Here is a 22,562-nt window from a genome sequence, read left to right on the forward strand (position 1 = left end):
AAGGTTTAACGACGAAAAGACGTTTAATTAAGGCTTTAATACATTTTTTTTTCTTTACACTTTACTTAAATTTTTAACAGAAAAATAAATGCTCCTTGTTGAAAATTTGCGAAAACTAGCAAAAATCGCGTGAGTTTCTCATTTTCAACGATTCTTTAATAATTTTGGCTCTGTGTAAATAACTCTGGGGCATAATCATTAAAAATGGCAGATGCGCCGGAGAATAATGCTGGTAATAAAAGCGCACTGCAAATTCCTAGACAAATTGTTTCAGTTCGTTTAATTGAACATTTATCACAAAGAGCGCTCTGTATATCTCCATAATAATAAAAATATCTCCAGAGAATCCACTTCCTTCATATTTAACTTTTCATCCTTTCATTAATTTTTTCGTCTCTCTTTTCGTGTCAATTTCCACAAGTAAATTCTCCCCGACACTTTAAATAAACAAGCCATAAAACAGTTAATTCCTTACGGCACGCAAACGCCGAAAATTCATATTTTCGTCTCAAACTGTCACTCTCTGGACGTTCGACGACATGGGTAATCTCCAGAGTCACGGATTCGCATATTTTAGGAGCGTAATAATTCGGGTAAACAACCAAAGTTTACAGGACAGGACCAAACATAGCTCCACTTTAACGTAACTAGCACTGTTTTTGCATAAAAAATATTTCGATCAAGTTCAGCTTTGGCGTAAAATTCGTGTTGGTGTTTCGATGCCGAATTAAACCTGTCCGCAATTAAAGAGGTGTTTATGCGTGCGGCTGCATTGCGCTGGCGTCGGCGGCGTCGCATCCGCCGCCTTCAGTTGGCTCGGCGTCGCGGTGCCGCTACGTTCCTACCGACGTCCAAAACGCGACGATAAGCACGTGATCATACCGACTGATAGCGGAGGGAAAAATTTATAATGTAAGGATCATCCGTCTTCTGTGCTAAACAAATATTTGCCCTTTTGTCAAAAAGCTCCAATAAGCCCGGTTTTTGGGACTTGTTGCCAGGTTCCTGGTGAGTTTTATGCCAGCACGGGACACCCATGTAAATAGAGACGACAGAACTCGTTAGAGATGACGTGACGGTGTTTGCTTTCTTGTGTACATTGACGGGTAATTAACACTAATAAGTGCGCCGTTGGGGATAAATAATGGGCAAACACAAAGGCAATCGGGGATTTAGGCAAAATTTCGCTCTTTTAGACGCCGAAAGGATATTTTTACCACGGAAATGGGATATCAAGTTACGGCCATATATTGCGCTGGAAATATAATTCATATGTCATGTGACACCGTTTGTTACAAAGGAAATCAAAAATTTACTTAGCTCTAATGCAATGTGGAAAAGACGCACCTTATTGTGTTTGTTCCTTCAAGGAAATGAAACAATAAGGCGAACTTTTTGGGTCAAACAGTTAATTAAAAATTAGAAAATTTTTGTCGAATTTTCGCAAAAAAATTGGTAATTATCAATGTTTTCTGGGCAAGTCCGTTTGCTTCAAAGCCCACCAAGTGTAATCTTTTCGCCTTAATTTCACTAATGATGGCAATTAGTATAAAAACAGCGTTATTAATTACGGCGTAATTTCTTTTACACAAAATTCTTCTATACTGGACTAGCGTTGCAATTATCAAAGTTAAATGCAGTGTAAATCCATAGATAATGAAAGAAACTAACAAACCCAATTAGAAATATCGATCCTGAGACATGGAGAAAGCTCATTATAAACACAGCCCGGGTAGGAATTGACTCCCTCACACATAGTTGCGGCGCAATTTTATAAAATATGTTTGTCCATTCTAGCCGAATAAATAATCGGCGATGAAACACAAATGAGTCGATAGAGTCGTAACGATGGCGTCTTGTCCTTTCCGGCGAGCGTCCTCGCACGCTCTCCCCAACGGGGCCCTGAAGAGATCTTTCACGTCGAGACAGTCCTCCATCCAAATCCCCAACGACGACCAAGATGACGAAGACAAAAATACGCTCAACTTGAAGCATCTGAACGATGCCATCGTGACGCTGACGGCGCCGCCGGTAAGTTTAACAAAAATCGATGCCAGATTATTTGTTTCATTTGCATACGCGTAAACTTTTACGGGGGAAAGTTTCATCATTTGCCCGGGATAGAGGACGATAAACGCGGAGTAATCCCACATTTTTGCATCACAAAAAGAAACCAACCCTAATGCAAACACTGGACACAAAAGAATCCATCGCTATATTCCTTCAACAAAAGCACACTCACGTGTGAATTTGAGCCGCTAATTAATACGTAACTTCGAGAACATTGTTTATTCGATTTGGTAACTAACCTAAGAACTTTAACTTTGTTGCGAACTTTTCGTTAACTAAATTCAATTAACTACCAGAATCTGAGAATTTAACGTTTTTTGCTGGAATTTATGATTGACGTAATGCCGAGAGTAAGAACAGGTTTTACTGCTTAATTTTAACAATAAGGCAACTAGAAGCTAGGTCAATGACTAAACAAATGCCACACACGCGATTTTTTTTAAATGGTGGATGCGCCGGAAAAATGTTCAATTTTAAATTTAGATGTTATAAATTAAAAATAACAATATATTAACTTTTATTTTATTATTAAACACTGACTAAAATACGTTTTTAAACTATTTAATGTAAAATATTAAAATATTTTCCCGGCGCATCCACCATTTTTGTATCATTATAATTTTTTCATGGTTATTAAGTTACAAATTTTAACAAAATTTACAAAAATAGCGTAACCAAATATGCTTTTCCCTTCAAAATAAAATCGCAATAACAAATTTTTGTAACCCAAACACTACTTTTAGGTTGGCGTAAAAAAATTGCTGTTTACTGATAGCAAGTAAAATTTTTATAAATTTTGTACAGAGCCAAGTAAGTTTAAAGTTAAACATCAATTTTTTTCCAGATATTTGAATAACTAAATAAAAAATATAAATAATATAATTTATAAATAACTTAAGTCCGGCCAGTTTCTTGCAAAAATATTTTGGTTTTAATTAAGAATTTACAAAAACTGAACATGCTAAAAGTAATTAATGTTAATTATAATAATAACAACAAGCAAAACACTTCATAAACAACAAATTTTGTCAAATGTACGTCGATAACAAATGGTGGATGCGCTGGAAAAATGTTCAATTTCAAATTTATTTGTTATAAATTAAAAATAACATATTATTAACTTTTATTTTATTGTTAAACATTGACAAAAATACGTTTTTAAACAATTTAATGTAAAATATTAAAATATTTTCCCGGCGCATCCACCATTTTTACAGCATAATAATTTATTCATGGTTATTAAATTACAAATTTTAACAAAATTTACAAAAATAGCGTAACCAAATATGCTTTTCCCTTCAAAATAAAATCGTAATAACAAATTTCTGTAACCCAAACACTACTCTTTGGTTGGCGTAAAAAATTGCCGTTTACTGATAGCAAGTAAAATTTTTATAAATGTTGTACAGAGCCAAGTAAGTTTGAATATAAACATAAACATAAATATTTTGCAAGATATTTGAATAACTAATAAAAAATATAAATAATTTAAGTCCGGCCAGTTAAACAAGCTTTTATAAGAGTAGGGCACAATAATTGTAGTTTCTTGCAAAAATATTTTGTTTTTAATTAAGAATTCTCAAAAACTTACCATGATAAAAGTAATTAATGTTAATTTTAATAATAATAACAAGCAAAACACCCCAGAAACGACAAATTTTGCCAAATTTACGTCGATTAAAAATGGTGGATGCGCCGGGATAATAATACTTATTTTCCATTTATTAATTTATATTGCATTAAATTGCAATTAAATTAATGCAATTATTAATTTAATAATTTTATTAAACGTGGTCTAAAGTAAAATGAATATAATTTACAATTTTATTTTAATTTTGCACAGAATCAAGTAAGTGCGAATAAATACAACCAAACATTTTGCAAAATATTTGAATACACAAAAAATATAAATAATTTGATTTAAAAGTCTGACTTCAGTGCGTGCCCCAGTTAAACAAGACTTTGTCTCATAAAGTGATAATTGTTAGAGAGTCACAATAATTGTACAGTTTTTGCAAAAATATGGAATTTTTTAATTAAGGGTTGAATACGGTACATTTTTAATTAAATATTAGTTTAAATATTCCTATTTTTCCGTGAAATATCGGCAAAATTTTCCACTTTTCCGTCCAAAAAGAGAGTTGTTTCTCACTCGGCCGACATCGCACGTTCCTGAAATTAATTATCCCGGGCGAGCACCTCCTTGCATTAAAATTTCGTCCCTTGCACGGCCGTCGTAAAACGAAACGTTAAAATATGCCTCGACTCAATTAAACATACGAAATCTGTCGAGGATTTCCTTTTCGCATCTTAATAACTCCTTTCACGCGCGAACAAAAATTCCACTTCAACGCAGCTAATAAGTCCCGTGTGAACGTAATACATAGCAATAACGTCAAGCTTTAATCCTAAAAGTCCATCTTTGTTCACTTACCATCGTCAAAACCCGGCGCCAAGCTTTGATCTTAAAATAAACCGGAGCGGTTCCCGGTAAAACGCCAGGGTTATGCCGATAATACCACTAGTTTGGACAAATCTAAGTGAGGGTTTAATTAAAGTGGATTATCAGCCGGCAAAAAAATAAATTTAAAAACTGAAATTGGAAAAGCTTTGTTTGTGAGCGAGCTTTGATCTTAAAATAAATGGAGCGGTCCGGGAAATTGTTTATAAAAAAATTAAAGTTGGATTTAATTGCAATTCGCGACCAAACCAGAGCTAAACGAACAACAAATCAAATTTTCTCTTGATTACTTTGATCAAGGATTCGCAGATGCGCTGATTAGTCAATTTCCGGCCGCTCCTATTTCATAAAAGTTAGTAAAGTAGCTTTGTGAAAAAAATTGACATTTGCATTAACGCCGCCAGACAATAAAAATGATTACATTATGCAAACAAACGCAACTGGAAAAAAATCCAACATCAAACGAAGCCTTAACAGAGCACATTTCTGTGTTCTTTTCACAATTTGCAACTTTGAAAAAAGTTTAAATTTTTGTTATTGCAATAGAACATTGGGCTTTGTCTACAGCCATTCATCAAATTCGCTATCGAATCGAAAAAACCGAGGGGCGTTTCCTGACGACTCCCCGATAAATCACACGCAAGAACGTCCTGCAATCTCAGGAACACTATAACGTGATTAATTCTAGCAGATGAAATGTTAACTCGACTGTTAAACTATAATCTTACATGGCTTCCAGCTACTTCCCGGATTAAAGTCGGGAAATCTGACACAAAGTTCGGGCCTTAACACCGATTTTTCCCAATTTATTTCAATTATTTAAATTAATCCACACATTTAGCTACTTATTCCCGTGTAAAATAACGAAATAATTGTGTGTAATTTCATCCGAGATTATCCCCAGTCGATTTAACAACTGACTGAATTTTAAAACAGCTCGTGCCAATGGAGCATTATTTTTGTAAAGTATTATTACTATTACGATGCGCATTGGCTTCAGGCAATTATTTAGATTAAATATAAAACCGGCTTTTGCTTAACTGACTCGATGGAGTTAATGAATAAACATTTCAATTTCCTTTTATTAGAAAATTCTTGCCGCATCTGAATCTACATAAAACAAATTAAATTATTACTACAGTACTTTTACCCCGTTCTAAAACTTCAATGGCACTTAAAATTTAGCAGAACAGGCTTCAAGTACAAGTACAAATTTTTGTTCTGGCGTTTTTGTTTAAATAAAATTTAAAAAATCGGCAAATGCAAGCTTAAAAAATTATCATTTCAAGAAAATAACTCGACATTAAAAAAACATAAAATTAGCATGTTAAAAGTACTTATTGTAAATTATAAAAACCATAATAACAAGTAAAACATTCCAGAAATAAAAATTGTCAAATTTTTAAAATAATAAAAATGGTGGATGCGCCGGGATAACAACTTTTTTCGTTGTATTAATTTACCTAGTCTTAAATAACAAAATTATTATTTTTTAATTAATGTAATTAATAATTCCTTATTTTATTAAACGTAGCTTAAGTAACCTCGTTTATAAATAGACTACTCGGCACATACGCAAAAATCAATACTAATGTTGTTAATTGAAACTGGATATTTATTTTATGTCGTTACAATCATTTTAAAAGTAAAATAATAAAAATAGCAGCAAAGTTTATTAAAATAACACTAATTAAATTAAGTTCTGTTTGAAATAATGCCGAGAATGTGCTTGAAAAAACCTTTGTCTTTAGCAAGTCTGCTTAAGTGTAAAGTTAAAACGTACACAACTTGATGTAACTTTGGCCCTTGGTAAGTTTTATAATCCTTGTATTTTTGGCAAAAGTTTGCGGTTTAACTAATGGCTGTATATTTGGTTGCAAGCAGCCTGTGGCGTTTGCAAGTTTGGCAAAGTAGCGTTCCACTCCAGCCCCGAGTTCATCTTTGTGAATTTTTCTCTCGTTTCGATTGCACCGAAGCGTCCGATATAAATTTTTAAGTAGATGGTGCCGCAAAAGCCCCCGAATTTATATCGGTAATAAAACGTAACGGCTACGTTGTCTTACGATACAATCGCATAAAAAATTTAATCGATAAAGACCTTAATGGCGTCTTTCTATTGATTGGCCGCGAAATTCCACTCCATCTTTCAGCAACAAATCAGGATATTTGTTTGACGGAGCGAGGGAGAGAAGTGGTCAGTGATGTATTACTGGACGAAACAAAAAGATAATTATACGAGACCTCGACCGATTAGACAGTCAATCACTCACCTGTTGCATAAATAACACCTGCGAAATGTCCATTTACTAAATTGAATTTGCGAAAAACCGCATGCATGCGTTCGTGCTTCATATTTATGGAACAAACAAGCGGAAATCGCTTCGTGGTGCTCGAACGGGGGATTTTGGATGAAGTAGTGCAGGACAGGTCAGCGATTTTACAACCGGTTACCAAACCTGATTTTTATTTATTTCACCGAGATTGCAAACGCCCGAACAAACAAGAATATTAGGAATTTTACAGCACAAGTCAATTTGTTTAAATAATTCTTCACGTCTTGGCGAAATTGAATTTCTTCGCCCCATATTGAACCTTTGTCGCCGCAGCTCCAATCTTTTCCAACCTATTTACTAATTATCTTTATTAACGTTCCGTCGCAAGTTTATTGCTTATAAAGATGGGCGAGCAAATATTTGACGCGTTGATTCGCAACATTGTCAACAAATCAACACCAATCGGAGCCGACGCAATTGTACCAGGTCATGAAAATACTTCCATTAATTTCAGCAACAACACAACTTTTTGTTGTGCCATGTCGGCATTTTTGCCCAAGTGTCTATTCAACTGGAAAAGGATCGGATCAAAAGGGTTCAAAGAAAAAATGCCTGCTTTTATTGCTCCAGTTTCAGGAGAGTATTTATTCATTAAATTAAGGGTCTGGTCGTAATTTTTTATCCAGTCTGTTCATTTTTCATGGTGTTTTTACGTCATTAGCCAAATCTTACTTTATCGAGAATTACTAACTTAAAGTTTAAGCTTTAAAAATTAATGCTTGAAAGCGGAGCTGTTGAAACGTTTAATTTGTGTGGAAAAAGCATTACCTTGACTCGAGATAAATAGCTCGGGGGTTTTCGTGTGCGACTCCTATTAAAAATTACGAAGCGAGAGGAAATCCTTAGTCCCCTATAACGTTAAATTATTTTACGTTCGCCGCTTCCAATTAAACGGTTCCACTTTGTAACGAATTTTCGTAATTTGATAGAGAACCGGATCGTGTTTCCAGCACAACAAAATTTCGATTGATTACAACAGATGCCATCAGAACGAAATTTATTTTATGCAAACTGATAGCGCCAGCCCTTATCTAATTACATCACAGTCGATGTTTGGCTTGTGGAAACGAGAGATTCGAATTAATTTTGACGAATTCTGATTGAGCGCTTTGAAAAATTGAAAATTGGAACAATGCGCAATATTTTCCGAATTTAATTACGCATTTTTGGGAAAAGTGCACAAATAAATCAAGTAAATTAAGCATTTTGTCAAAGTAACGTCGGTTAAAAATGGTGGATGCGCCGGGATAATAATACTTATTTCCCATTTGATAATTTACCTTGCATTAAATTGTAAATATAAAATTTTATTAATTTGTAGTTATTAATAAATCAATTTTATTATACGTGGTGTAAGTAAAATAAACATAAAACAAACTGATAGCGGAAGCCCTTATCTAATTACATCACAGTCGATATTTGACTTGTGGAAACGAAAGATTCGAATTAATTTTGACGAATTCTGATTGAGCGCTTTGAAAAATTGGAAACTCCGCGCAAACAATGCGCAATATTTTCCGAAAATTTGAGTAAATTTAATTACGCATATTTGGTAAAAGTGCACAAATAAGTCAAGTAAATCAAGCAAAACACTCTATAAACGGCAAATTTTGTCAAATTTACGTCGGTTAAAATGGTGGATGTGCCGGGATAATAATACTTATTTTATTTATTGACTTACCTTGCATTAAATTGCAAATATAAAATTTTATTTATTAATGTAATTATTAATTCATTAATTTTATTGAACGTGGTCTAAGTATAATAAACATAAAACAAACTGATAGCGCCAGCCCTTATCTAATTACATCACCGTCGATGCTTGGCTTGTGGAAACGAAAAATTTGAATTAATTTTGACAAATTCTGATTAAGAATTTTCAAAAATTGGAAATTCCGCACAAACAATGCGCAATATTTTTCGGAGATTTTAGTAAATTTAATTAAGCATTCTCGAGAAAAGTGCATAAATAAGTCAAATAAATCAAGTAAAACACTCCATAAACGTCAAATTTTGTCAAATTTACGCTGGTTAAAAAATGATGGATGCGCCGGGATAATAATACTTATTTCCCATTTATTAATTTACTTTACATTAAATTGCAAATATAAAATTTTCTTAATATATAATTATTAATTCATTAATTTGATTAAACGTGGTCTAAGTAAAATACACATAAAACAAACTGATAGCGCCAGCTCTTATTTAATTACATCACAGTCGATGTTTGGCTTGTGGAAACGAGAGATTCGAATTAATTTTGACGAATTCTGATTGAGCGCTTTGAAAAATTGAAAATTGGAACAATGCGTAATATTTTCCGGAGATTTCAGTAAATTTAATTACGCATTTTTGAGAAAAGTGCACAAATAAGTCAAGTAAATCAAGCAAAATACTCCATAAACGACAGATTTTGTCAAATTTACGTCGATTAAAAATGGTGGATGCGCCGGGATAATAATACTTATTTCATTTAATAGCTTACCTTGCATTAAATTGCAAATATAAGATCTTATTTCTTAATGTAATTATTAATTCATTAATTTTATTAAACGTGGTCTAAGTAAAATAAACATAAAACAAACTGATAGCGCCAGCCCTCAACTAATTACATCAGAGTCGATGTTTAGTTTGTGAAAACGGAAAATTCGAATTAAATTTGACGAATTCTGATTAAGCGCTTTGAAAAATTGGAAATTCTGCACGGACAATGCGCAATATTTTCCGAAAATTTCAGTAAATTTAATTACGCATTTTCGGGAAAAGTGCACAAATAAGTTAAGTAAATTAAGCAAAATACTCTATAAACAACAGATATTGAAAAAGCTACGTCGGTTAAAAATGGTGGATGCGCCGAGATAATAATACTTATTTTTCATTTATTAATTTACCTTGCATTAAATTGCAAATATAAAATTTTATTAATAAGTAATTATTGATTCATTAATTTCATAAAAAAAATTCATAACTCAAAAACAAAAAGTCGTAGAGCAGTGCGGTTTGTTCCATTGAATTCAGCGGCTCATTCTGCGTATAAAACCAACTTTTAACAAGATGTAAACTTTTAAAGTTTTTTTGCTAAAAATTAAGATATGCAGTATCTATAGTAGAAAATTTTATTTACCAAGAAAAATTCATAACTTGAAAACTAAAAGTCGTAGAGCAATGCGGTTTATTCCATTTAATTCAGCGGCTCATTTTGCGTGTAAAACCATCTTTCAACAAAATGTAAACTTTTAAAGTTTTTTGCTAAAAATTAATATATGCAATATCTATAGTGAAAAATTTTATTTACCGAAAAAAATTCATGACTTAAAAACTAAAAGTCGCAGAGCAATACGGTTTGTTCCATTCAATTCAGCGGCTCATTTTGCGTGTAAAACCATCTTCCAACAAAATGTAAACTTTTAAAGTTTTTTGCTAAAAATTAATATATGCAATATCTATAGTGAAAAATTTTATTTACCGAAAAAAATTCATGACTTAAAAACTAAAAGTCGCAGAGCAATGCGGTTTGTTCCATTGAATTCAGCGGCTCATTTTGCGTATAAAACCATCTTTCAACAAGATGTAAACTTTTAAAGTTTTGTGCTAAAAATTAAGATATGCAAACTGATAGTGCCAGCTCTTATCTAATTACATCACAGTCAATGTTTGGTTTGTGAAAACGAGAAATTCGAATTAATTTTGACAAATTTTGTTTGAGCGTTTTGAAAAATTGGAAATTCCACACGAACAATGCGCAATATTTTTCGGAAATTACAGTAAATTTAATTACGCATTTTTGGGAAAAATGCACAAATAAGTCAAGTAAATTAAGCAAAACACTCCATAAACAACAGATTTTGAAAAATTTACGTCGGTTAAAAATGGTGGATGCGCCGGGATAATAATACTTATTTTTCATTTATTTGCATTAAATTGCAAATATAAAATTTTATTAATAAGTAACTGTTAATTCATTAATTTTATTAAACGTAATCTAAGTAAAATAAACATAAAACAAACTCATAGCCCCAGCCCTTATCTAATTACATCACAGTCGATGTTTGACTTGTGGAAACGAAAGATTCAAATTAATTTTGACGAACAATCCGCAATATTTTTCGAAGATTTTAGTAAATTTAATTACGCATTTTTGGGAAAAGTGCACAAATATATCAAATATATCAAGGTAGATTGTGTTTGTTCGCAATTTGTGTTTTTGAAATAATATTGAAATGGCTATCGGTTCTTGATTGAAAGTGTGTCAGCCCTTCCGCTCTAATGCGTTCCAATCAAACCCTTCGACAAAAAACCGGTCTCAGTATCTCCGTATCACTCATAATGCTCGAATACACCCTCTAAATATAGAAAACATACAAAATGAGATTTGGGATCTGTCCGTAGCGGTAGAAAGCTCCCATATTGAAATTTTACAAGCAACTTCACAAAAGGTAATATTGCGTTACACTTGGCAATGAAAATTTATTTCAACTCCGGTACCGCCCGGAATTGTTACCACGTTTTTCCGCTTATTAAGCGTTGGTGGCGTCTTAGTCGAGTGCTTCCAATTAAGTCCGCCTTTGCATCTCTTTTTCACTTCTTCGATTAGCAGATGGAGTGATTCACGTCTGCGAAACCACTCCGAGCCACAAATGAAATGTAATTAGTTGTAGATTGGTTTAGTGGTGCTACTAACATTAGTTGTGCGGAGAATTGGAGGAAACTAATTAAATAGGATGCTGAGGGTCTGTTTGATGACCGCGATATAGATAAATCATCAAAGCTCGAGGCATTATTATTGTGAACAATCAAACCGGAAATTTATGTCAGCGTCAACTATTGACGAAAAATCGAAACTGAATTATTTATCGGTCACTAACGATTCTGCTTGTTCTTCGGATTTTTTGCTTGATTAATGAACTCCGGAACTGCGAAACCCTCCACTTTACAATATTGTTTCGGGCATCTCCGTTTCCCGATCCATAAATGAAAATCCGGCGCATTAGCGTCCGGAAAAATAAATTTTCACGAGATTCTTATCCCTAATCAAATTACCTGCACGTCTAATTAAAAAAACTCCAACTTGTAATCAAATTTAATTACACGCAAGATGTAAACCAATATTTTGAGTGTAATGAAATTTGCCTTCGGGCATTAATTACCGCCACTCCAACTATTACACTTGCTGATGGATTGTGAGCACCGCTCCGGGACACGGATTTGTTCCACCGATAATGAGTATTTTTCCGTGTCTTTGACGAATTACCATCACAATTTAATTAATTTTCGGGGACAATCCGGCGTTTGAAAGATTTTGCCAATCCGGGACTTCCCGGATTGTACACCTGCCGTTATTTTTGAACGAGGAGTTTCGAGTCGTCTTAGCGTAATCCAATTAGAATGACGTACGGGTCCTTATCGGTGTAAGCTTCTTTGCTTAATCCAATTGTTCGAGGACGTTTAAATAATTAACAATGTCGGAATTATTGCAAGTGGCTGAATTGGAAAACGAGTTCGACGGAACTTCCCGAATTCGCGATGTTAATTAAGGAGGTTTTGTTGTCGAATTGCTTTGCATATTTCTCGAGATATTAATTTTCGGGCAAGGACGAATTGACGGACGTTGTCAATAAAGCAAATGATTAACGAGCGGATACCACTTTACCAATTTTTATGTAAAATTCATGATGGACCATCCGTTATCAAGCTACAGGTATGGAGGTAATGTCCAAACTTGTAATCGATGCCTCCTCGAAAATGCAAAAACATCCCCCGATTGTATTTCATATTCCGGACGTCAGACGCTGATAAATCGCAAATATTTCTTCAATTAATCACCCTGTTTACGACCAAATATTTTTCCAAACTTTTTGCTATTCACGAGGGAAATTACCCGCTCAAACATTACTCCAAGTGGTTTTTATTACTCGATTCTAAAATAATTTGCTCGAATTGTGCAAACACCGCCTCTGATGAGATAACTTAAAGTAACAGCTTTAAAAATACACCAGCTTCGACATTGTTCCGTGAAATATTATCCTTATCGACTTTTCCCCTACTAAAAAATTAAACAAGCTAGTCGCACCAACTTTCCGACTTTGCCAACTAATTTACATCCTCAGTTTTACAGCGAAAATGTATATTCAACTTCAGACAACGTTAATTTATTCTAGCACATTATTTTCGCAGGTTTTGAAGTAAATCAAGCCAGATTATGGAGACAACATAATTAAAAAATTCGGACAAGTTCATTAAATATAAATCAAACGCTTCGCAGCATAAAATCAAAACAAAATTATTATAAAAAAACAATTACAACAGTATAAGTTTAATAAAAGCACCGAAACCAGAACTCTACAAGTGGTTTTATTTTGGCGGCTTTTTTTTGTATAATTAATAGTGCAAACAGCAAGCAACCATTTTAAAAATACATGAACTTCGACATTATTCGTTGAAATATTATCCTCATCGACGTTCCTTCTGCTGAAAAATTAAGCGAGTCGTACCAACTTTCCTGCTCTTCGAACAACTGAACTAATTTGTCCGAAAAGCTTTGGGAGTCAATTCCGGGCTCTTGCCCCAGCATGTGATGTTTCTTTTATGCGAATTCGGACGTATTTTCTGTCGCTTAATTGCGAGCAGGTTCAGGAATTAAGAAGTTACGATTTCGAATAAATTCCGAGATAATTACCGAAGTTTCGGTCGAAATAAAACAATGGTGTTTTTGTTAGTTGATAAATAGCCCGGAACAGCACAAAACAGTTGCACTTAATTCCGCTGTGTTATTTTGTATCTGGGCAAGTTATCATGGCATAAATGGTGATTTGTGCACAATTGCTCCGAAATTCTCTTAGCAAAAGTCGGTGATGATAGTTATTTGCGTAATAAATCGCAAAAGTAATTTCACGAGTGGCGTTCCAGCAGATGATATCCACCTCTTTCTGCACACAAATTCCCGCTGCCAACTTAAGGCCGTGAAATGATCGTTTCATTTCAGAATTTCGTCGCGCTCTTTGAGTGTATAATTCCGGTATCCGGTAAACAGAGTCACGAGAGACGGGCTTTTGCATACGCGCCAAGTTGTAACATCACAACAAAAAACCCGATAAACGACACTTGGATTGATCCTCCATCGAGTTAAAGCCGCTTTTCCGCAGAGGAACCCCAGGTGTTCCGATTCCTTTTTTATCTCGACGTGATTAATTCGATCGGACGGGGTTTATCTGCGGAATTCGGGTCGTACATTGCGAAATTACAACTCGGGGAAAAGTGCCGCGTCTTTTGTGGCATCGAACGTGTAAATAATGCAACACACTTTACCCTGAGTGCTGCCACAGCAGCGAGAATTTTTAATCGAGATGTGGAAATTTTTCAAGACGTGTGAATTCACCACACAAACATCCACCAAAAAATCACATCAAGAAAATTACTCATTCCATACAGGGTGGTATTCATAAAAAGTAGAACATGCTTATACTTGTAATTTTTTAATTATACAGGGTGTCTCAGCTAAAACTGGATGCTTTAATTTTTTCAAAAAGGACTAAAAGACTGAACAACAACTGAAAAATTCTAGACACTTGAACATTCAGGACTTTGGAAATGTTTCGTACACTGTTGATTAGATTCTCTTCAAAAGCTTGAATTACAGCCCTAACTATTGCTTCGTTTCCAGTGATTTAGTTCAGGTACGCTTCTTCTTAAATTTCATAAATAACATTTCACAAAAAGTCCAACGACACTTTCTATAGGCAAATATTGATTCCTTTTTTAACAACACAGAATTTTCAGCCACTGTTGTTGGTTTTTAAAGTAATTTTACCAAATTAAAACAATATTACTTTTCTGAGAGCGCACACACTTTTGACAGTTTTTTCAGTGGTACACAAAATGCCGCATAGAAATGCTTTATCAATTGTTTCAAAAGATGACTGCCCAAATTACAATCAAAATTTGGATTAAGTTTTTAACAACAAAAATTAATTTTTTACTTGGATCAATTTGGTTAGTTTTTTGGGTGTTAAAATATGCAATATTTTAAGAAAATTTTATTCAACAAAAAAATTCATAACTGAAAAACTAGAAGTCGTAGAGAAATGCGGTTTGTTTCATTGAATTAAGCGGTTCATTTTGCGTATAAAACCATCTTTCAACAAGATGTAGACTTTTAAAGTTTTGTGCTAAAAATTAAGATATGCAACATCTATAGTGAAAAATTTTATTTACCAAGAAAAATTCATAACTCGAAAACTAAAAGTCGTAGAGCAATGCGGTTTGTTCCATTGAATTTAGAAGCTTATTTTGCGTATAAAACCATCTTTCAACAAGATGTAAACTTTAAAAGGATTTTGTTAAAAATTAAGATATGCAATATCTATAGTGAAAAATTTTATTTACCAAGAAAAATTCATAACTCGAAAACTAAAAGTCGCAGAGCAATGCGGTTTGTTCCATTGAATTCAGCAGCTCATTTTGCGTATAAAACCATCTTTCAGCAAGATGTAAACTTTTAAAGTTTTTTGCTAAAAATTAAGATATGTAGTATCTATAGTAAAAAATTGCATTTACCAAAAAAAATTCATAACTCAAAAACTAAAAGTCGCAGAGCAATGCGGTTTATTCCATTGAATTCAGCGGCTCATTTTGCGTATTAAACCATCTTTTAACAGGATGTAAACTTTTAAAGTTTTTTGCTAAAAATTAAGATATTCAATATCTGTAGTGAAAAATTTTATTTACCAAGAAAAATTCATAACTCGAAAACTAAAAGTCATAGAGCAATGCGGTTTGTTCCATTCAATTTAGCGGCTCATTTTGCGTTTAAAACCATCTTTCAACAAGATGTAAACTTTTAAAGGTTTTTGTGAAAAATTAAGATATGCAATATCTATAGTGAAAAATTTTATTTACCAAAAAAATTCATAACTCAAAAACTAAAGGTTGTAGCGCAATGCGGTTTGTTCCATTGAATTCAGCGGCTCATTTTGCGTATAAAACCATCTTTCAACAAGATGTAAACTTTTAAAGTTTTTTGCTAAAAATTAAGATATGCAATATTTATAGTAAAAAATTTTATTTACCAAAAAAAATTCATAACTCAAAAACTAAGTCGTAGAGCAATGCAGTTTGTTCCATTGAATTTAGCTGCTCATTTTGCGTACAAAACCATTTTTCAACAAGATATAAACTTTTAAAGTTTTTTGCTAAAAATTAAGATAGACAATATCTATAGTGGAAAATTTTATTTACAAAAAAAAATCATAACTCGAAAACTAAAAGTCGTAGAGCAATGCGGTTTGTTCCATTGAATTCAGCGGTTCATTTTCCGTATAAAACCATCTTTCAACAAAATGCTAACTTTTGAAGTTTTTTGCTAAAAATTAAGATATGCAATGTTTATAGTGAAAAATGTTATTTTCCAAGAAAAATTCATAACTCGAAAACTAAAGTCGTAGAGCAATGCGGTTTGTTCCATTCAATTCAGCGGCTCATTTTGCGTATAAAACCATCTTTCAACAAGATGTAAACTTTTAAAGTTTTTGGCTAAAAATTAAGATATGCAATATCTATAGTGAAAAATTTTATTTACCAAAAAAAAATTCATAATTCAAAAACTAAAAGTCGTAGAGCAATGCGGTTTATTCTATTGAGTTGAGCGGCTCATTTTGCGTATAAAACCAACTTTCAACAAGATGTAAACTTTTAAAGTTTTTTGCTAAAAATTAAGATATGCAATATCTATAGTAAAAAATTTTATTTACCAAAAAAAATTCATAACTCAAAAACTAAAAGCCGTAGAGCAATGCGGTTTGTTCCATTGAATTTAGCGGCTCATTTTCTGTATTATACCAACTTTTCACAAGATTTAAATTTTTTATTTTTTTTGCAAAAATTTTTTGAGTAATACACTGCACTTGTGTGGGCATTTTTTTTCGGGGTTTAATAATCCAACGGTACTTTGGCTTAATTTAAAATAAAAGAAACGTGTTGTAAAATTTTATTTTTAACTTGAGGTCATTCCTTTGTCCCTAACTGAAAGACCACCTCCTAAATTATGTGCATTCTAAATTTCATAACGCGATATATTTCTTTGAATATTATATTTGATAAAAAAAATGAACAGATGGGTCAAAAATGACCCTAATTTTTAATTTTTATGAACATCGCCCATTGTAACACATTCTAACATTTTTCTGCTCGTGCAGCTTGTAAAAGTGTTCACCTAGATTTGGAATTTGTTATTCCCTGTTCGTCTGGTTTTGTGTGAATTATTGCGAAACTAAAATTGGGGTCTCGCAAATTTCGGTATTCTGTTTTGTGTGGAAATTCGATTTTATTCGAAATTAATTTAGAGTCGTCTCGTACGTGTCTGTTTCTTGAAAAAGACATCTCCGTTATGCGAATATACATTGCATCTGTTGTCGAGGCAAATTGTGCACTCATTCCACGTATCACGTCCGAAACTGTACAGAATTTATTATCTTGGAAGTGCACGTCGCTGACATGTTCCATCAAACTTAAAATAGTTTAGTCTGCAAATCACATGCCATCCGAGGAATGGCGCAATAAGTCTCGCATTCAGCCCAAATACGAAACAGAGCTTTTCAACTCGGTTTATGCACGTTTAAGTTTCAATAGACGTCGTATATCACAATATTTACTGTCGTTGCGGAAATATTAACATATTAAATTCCAAGGACCGCGGATATTTCATATTGAAAAAACCTCGAGCGACCGAAGAATTTAATAAATACGACCACAACTCGTGCGACATCTGGCCAAGCGCAAAAATCCAATTAGGTGTGCGGAAAGCACAGGTTTACCGCCGTTTTATTAAACCGAATTTGGTCGCGAAAGCGGCGATTACGCGTGATTTTTCCAGCCTAAAACCTGTCATAACGATTCGATGCGATGACGGGATAATTTCCTCGAGTTTATCTCGCCGTAAAAGAGACAAAGTGCGAAGTTATCTGCTGCGGTAAATCGAGCACGACGCACGCCTCAACTTTGGTTTTATCGAATGACAGACACGATGGATCACATATTAAGCGTCTTACGAGGCTTTGTTGACACACCGATAGCGGTTTTAATTCGCGAAAGCAGACGAGACATGAGCCGGCGACAAATATCAATTTGGACGTTATGAGGAGCCGTCTTTTTAAACAAGAAATATGGACTTGCCAGGGGTGCGCGCCGAGATACGGCCCTGTTATGGTCAATGGAAAGTCGAAAAAATTTATCGGGCGTTGGAAAAGTTTAGGTTTATGAGGAGCAAAAAGGTTTCGGCGATTTTCAGCTCAAATAACCGATTTGCAGCGGTTTTGCCATCAATTCTGGTTTGGATGTGATTTCAGTGTCTAGGTTTTCGAAAACTTATTCGACTTTACTGCATTTACGGTTTAATCCGAGCTGCGAGTGCGAATCTGAAATGGGAGGAGCGCATATAACGCTACACCTAGCTCGGAAGACATGCTATTGATTCTATTTATAATTTGATTTTACTGCTTTGACACCTTAACCTAGATATTAGCTCGTAACCCATGACAAAGCCGCTTTGTGCTTTAGTTTGTACACATTTACATTTTTGTTCAAAAAAGTCCAGCTTTGGCTCAACAACTCCAACAGTTATTCGCATTGGAGAGCAAATAAAAGAATTACATAACACACATAGCACTATTAATTGTATTAACTTATGTTAAGTGTTGAAAAGTCCATGTCAATGCATTGCAAACAGTTCTATAAAAACGCCAATGTTCAGACTATGTGCGAAGGCACTTTTCGTTCGCAAAAATAAAGGTAGGACGCAAATTGATAATTCGAAGCGATCATTCTTAGAGCACCATCTCTTATAATTTGGGTTCAGAAAATCCTGCGATTTTGTATCTCCTTTCGTCTCCTAAGTTATAATTGCGTTTTTCTCGGATACTGTAAGACTTAGAGCAACGAACAAAAAACCATCTGATAGCGCTTAATTTTATCTATTTTTTCGACCAAACCCGGAGCCGCTCCGAGCAACGGTTCCGGCTACAGAGACGATCAAAGTTTTTCACTAAAAAAATTCATAACTCGAAAACTAAAAGTCGTAGAGCATTGCGGTTTGTTCGACTGAATTCTACGGCTCATTTTACATATTATATCAATTTTTCACAAGAATTAAAAATTTAAAATTTTTTGCCTAAATTTAGGGTAGCCATTTGTCAGAGTGAAAAATTTTATTCTTTAAAAAAATTCATAACTCGAAAACTAAAAGTCGTAGAGCATTGCGGTTTGTTCTATTGGATTCAGCGGCTTTTTTTCTCTATTATACTAATTTTTCACGCAATTTAAAATTTTCAATTTTTTTGCTCAAATTTTTGCTGAAGAACACACCTTCAAAGAGGTGAAAAAAAATATTTTTTTAAACTAACTCCAGCAAATTTTTATGGACTTACACATGTCTTAACAACCCACAAAAGTTGTTAAAAGTCCACAAAAAGTCCAAATGTTCGATTTTTTGATGTTTGATTTTTTCAATTTTCGTCGCAGTTTTTGTCGGTTTTGGGTACCCGGAACATTTCTCGAGCAATAGCTCCGGAACTATTAGAGATAACCCCATGAAGTGTATTATCGTTGGAAAGCTCTTTCAATTATCTATTTTTTTCAAAAAAGATTATTGTTCTCCGACTAATAGTTTTCGAGCAAATTGCTGCTAAATGCAAAAATTGGTAAAATTTTAAAAAATTCATAACTAAAAAACTATTGGGAATTTGGCAATTTTCTTGATGCCAATCGATTCCCCGGATCATTTTGCATAGGGATGAATCAAAATAGTTCCACTTTTTCAAATAGTTTAGTCGTAATTGAGAAAATAAAAAAAAATTAAAAAAAGTTAACACCCCCCCTTACAAAATGGTCAATTTTTAAAGTGTCTCAAAATCAAATAAAACCTTTTCTATCTTATAGATTTTGATGTGCTCATTACGATGGAACAAACCGTTTTCTCCTAGCTCTTTTAGTTTGGCCGTAATCGGCGATTGAATATTGAAAAATTTTTTGCGAGATATCGTCTTGAGTCCTATGCCATTTTGTAGAGTTTTTTATTCCGGTTGTCCTCGATTTTTCCGTTTTTCGATAACTCTAATAGTTTGGCCGTAATTGGCGGTTGAAAATTGAAAAAAAGGGAAAATGGAAACCTTTTTTTGCGTTTTTCTCGGATACTGTAAGACTTAGAGCAACGAACAAAAAACCATCTGATAGCGCTTAATTTTATCTATTTTTTCGACCAAACCCGGAGCCGCTCCGGGCAACGGTTCCGGCTACAGAGACGATCAAAGTTTTTGACTAAAAAAATTCATAAAAAAAAAACTAAAAGTCGTAGAGCATTGCGGTTTGTTCGACTGAATTCTACGGCTCATTTTACATATTATATCAATTTTTCACAAGAATTAAAAATTTAAAATTTTTTGCCTAAATTTAGGGTAGCCATTTGTCAGAGTGAAAAATTTTATTCTTTAAAAAAATTCATAACTCGAAAACTAAAAGTCGTAGAGCATTGCGGTTTGTTCCATTGGATTCAGCGGCTTTTTTTCTCTATTATACTAATTTTTCACGCAATTTAAAATTTTCAATTTTTTTGCTCAAATTTTTGCTGAGGAACAAACACCACTTACCTTCAAAGAGGTGAAAAAAATTATTTTTTTAAACTAACTCCAGCAAATTTTTATGGACTTACACATGTCTTAACAACCCACAAAAGTTGTTAAAAGTCCACAAAAAGTCCAAATGTTCGATTTTTTGATGTTTGATTTTTTCAATTTTCGTCGCAGTTTTTGTCGGTTTTGAGTACCCGGAACATTTCTCGAGCAATAGCTCCGGAACTATTAGAGATAACCCCATGAAGTGTATTATCGTTGGAAAGCTCTTTCAATTATCTATTTTTTTCAAAAAAGATTATTGTTCTCCGACTAATAGTTTTCGAGCAAATTGCTGCTAAATGCAAAAATTGGTAAAATTTTAAAAAATTCATAACTAAAAAACTATTGGGAATTTGGCAATTTTCTTGATGCCAATCGATTCCCCGGATCATTTTGCATATGGATGAATCAAAATAGTTCCACTTTTTAGAATAGTTTAGCCGTATTTAAAAAAATTAAAAAAATTTAAAAAAAGTTAACACCCCCCTTACAAAATGGTCAATTTTTAAAGTGTCTCAAAATCAAATGAAACCTTTTCTATCTTATAGATTTTGATGTGCTCATTACGATGGAACAAACCGTTTTCTCCTAGCTCCTTTAGTTTGGCCGTAATCGGCGATTGAATATTGAAAAATTTTTTGCGAGATATCGCCTTGAGTCCTATGCCATTTTGTAGAGTTTTTTATTCCGGTTGTCCTCGATTTTTCCGTTTTTCGATAACTCTAATAGTTTGGCCGTAATTGGCGGTTGAAAATTGAAAAAAAGTGAAAATGGAAACCTTTTTTTGCGTTTTTCTCGGATACTGTAAGACTTAGAGCAACGAACAAAAAACCATCTGATAGCGCTTAATTTTATCTATTTTTTCGACCAAACCCGGAGCCGCTCCGGGCAACGGTTCCGGCTACAGAGACGATCAAAGTTTTTCACTTAAATAATTCATAAAAAAAAACTAAAAGTCGTAGAGCATTGCGGTTTGTTCGACTGAATTCTACGGCTCATTTTACATATTATATCAATTTTTCACAAGAATTAAAAATTTAAAATTTTTTGCCTAAATTTAGGGTAGCCATTTGTCAGAGTGAAAAATTTTATTCTTTAAAAAAATTCATAACTCGAAAACTAAAAGTCGTAGAGCATTGCGGTTTGTTCCATTGGATTCAGCGGCTTTTTTTCTCTATTATACTAATTTTTCACGCAATTTAAAATTTTCAATTTTTTTGCTCAAATTTTTGCTGAGGAACAAACACCACTTACCTTCAAAGAGGTGAAAAAAATTATTTTTTTAAACTAACTCCAGCAAATTTTTATGGACTTACACATGTCTTAACAACCCACAAAAGTTGTTAAAAGTCCACAAAAAGTCCAAATGTTCGATTTTTTGATGTTTGATTTTTTCAATTTTCGTCGCAGTTTTTGTCGGTTTTGGGTACCCGGAACATTTCTCGAGCAATAGCTCCGGAACTATTAGAGATAACCCCATGAAGTGTATTATCGTTGGAAAGCTCTTTCAATTATCTATTTTTTTCAAAAAAGATTATTGTTCTCCGACTAATAGTTTTCGAGCAAATTGCTGCTAAATGCAAAAATTGGTAAAATTTTAAAAAATTCATAACTAAAAAACTATTGGGAATTTGGCAATTTTCTTGATGCCAATCGATTCCCCGGATCATTTTGCATATGGATGAATCAAAATAGTTCCACTTTTTAGAATAGTTTAGCCGTATTTAAAAAAATTAAAAAAATTTAAAAAAAGTTAACACCCCCCTTACAAAATGGTCAATTTTTAAAGTGTCTCAAAATCAAATGAAACCTTTTCTATCTTATAGATTTTGATGTGCTCATTACGATGGAACAAACCGTTTTCTCCTAGCTCCTTTAGTTTGGCCGTAATCGGCGATTGAATATTGAAAAATTTTTTGCGAGATATCGCCTTGAGTCCTATGCCATTTTGTAGAGTTTTTTATTCCGGTTGTCCTCGATTTTTCCGTTTTTCGATAACTCTAATAGTTTGGCCGTAATTGGCGGTTGAAAATTGAAAAA

At 33.5% G+C, this 22,562-nt stretch overlaps 1 protein-coding gene across 2 annotated transcripts in view; it reads left to right on the forward strand.

Moving 5' to 3' along the window:
* The first annotated feature begins 802 nt into the window (after window positions 1–802).
* The window catches only part of Gycalpha99B (Guanylyl cyclase alpha-subunit at 99B), a 40,977-nt gene continuing 19,217 nt past the window's right edge, over window positions 803–22,562 (forward strand). Inside the window, exons 1-2 of one of the 2 annotated variants that reach the window (XM_064358925.1) lie at window positions 803–912; window positions 1,798–2,031. In XM_064358925.1, the coding sequence (XP_064214995.1) occupies window positions 1,849–2,031 (183 nt within the window). In that variant the 5' untranslated portion in view covers window positions 803–912; window positions 1,798–1,848. Of the gene's footprint in view, window positions 1,009–1,797; window positions 2,032–22,562 lie in introns of both variants that reach the window. The other variant, XM_064358926.1, reaches the window with a different exon arrangement.

The sequence above is a fragment of the Tribolium castaneum genome, chromosome 9, assembly GCF_031307605.1.
Source record: "Tribolium castaneum strain GA2 chromosome 9, icTriCast1.1, whole genome shotgun sequence".
In the NCBI taxonomy this organism is placed as follows: Eukaryota; Metazoa; Arthropoda; class Insecta; order Coleoptera; family Tenebrionidae; genus Tribolium; species Tribolium castaneum.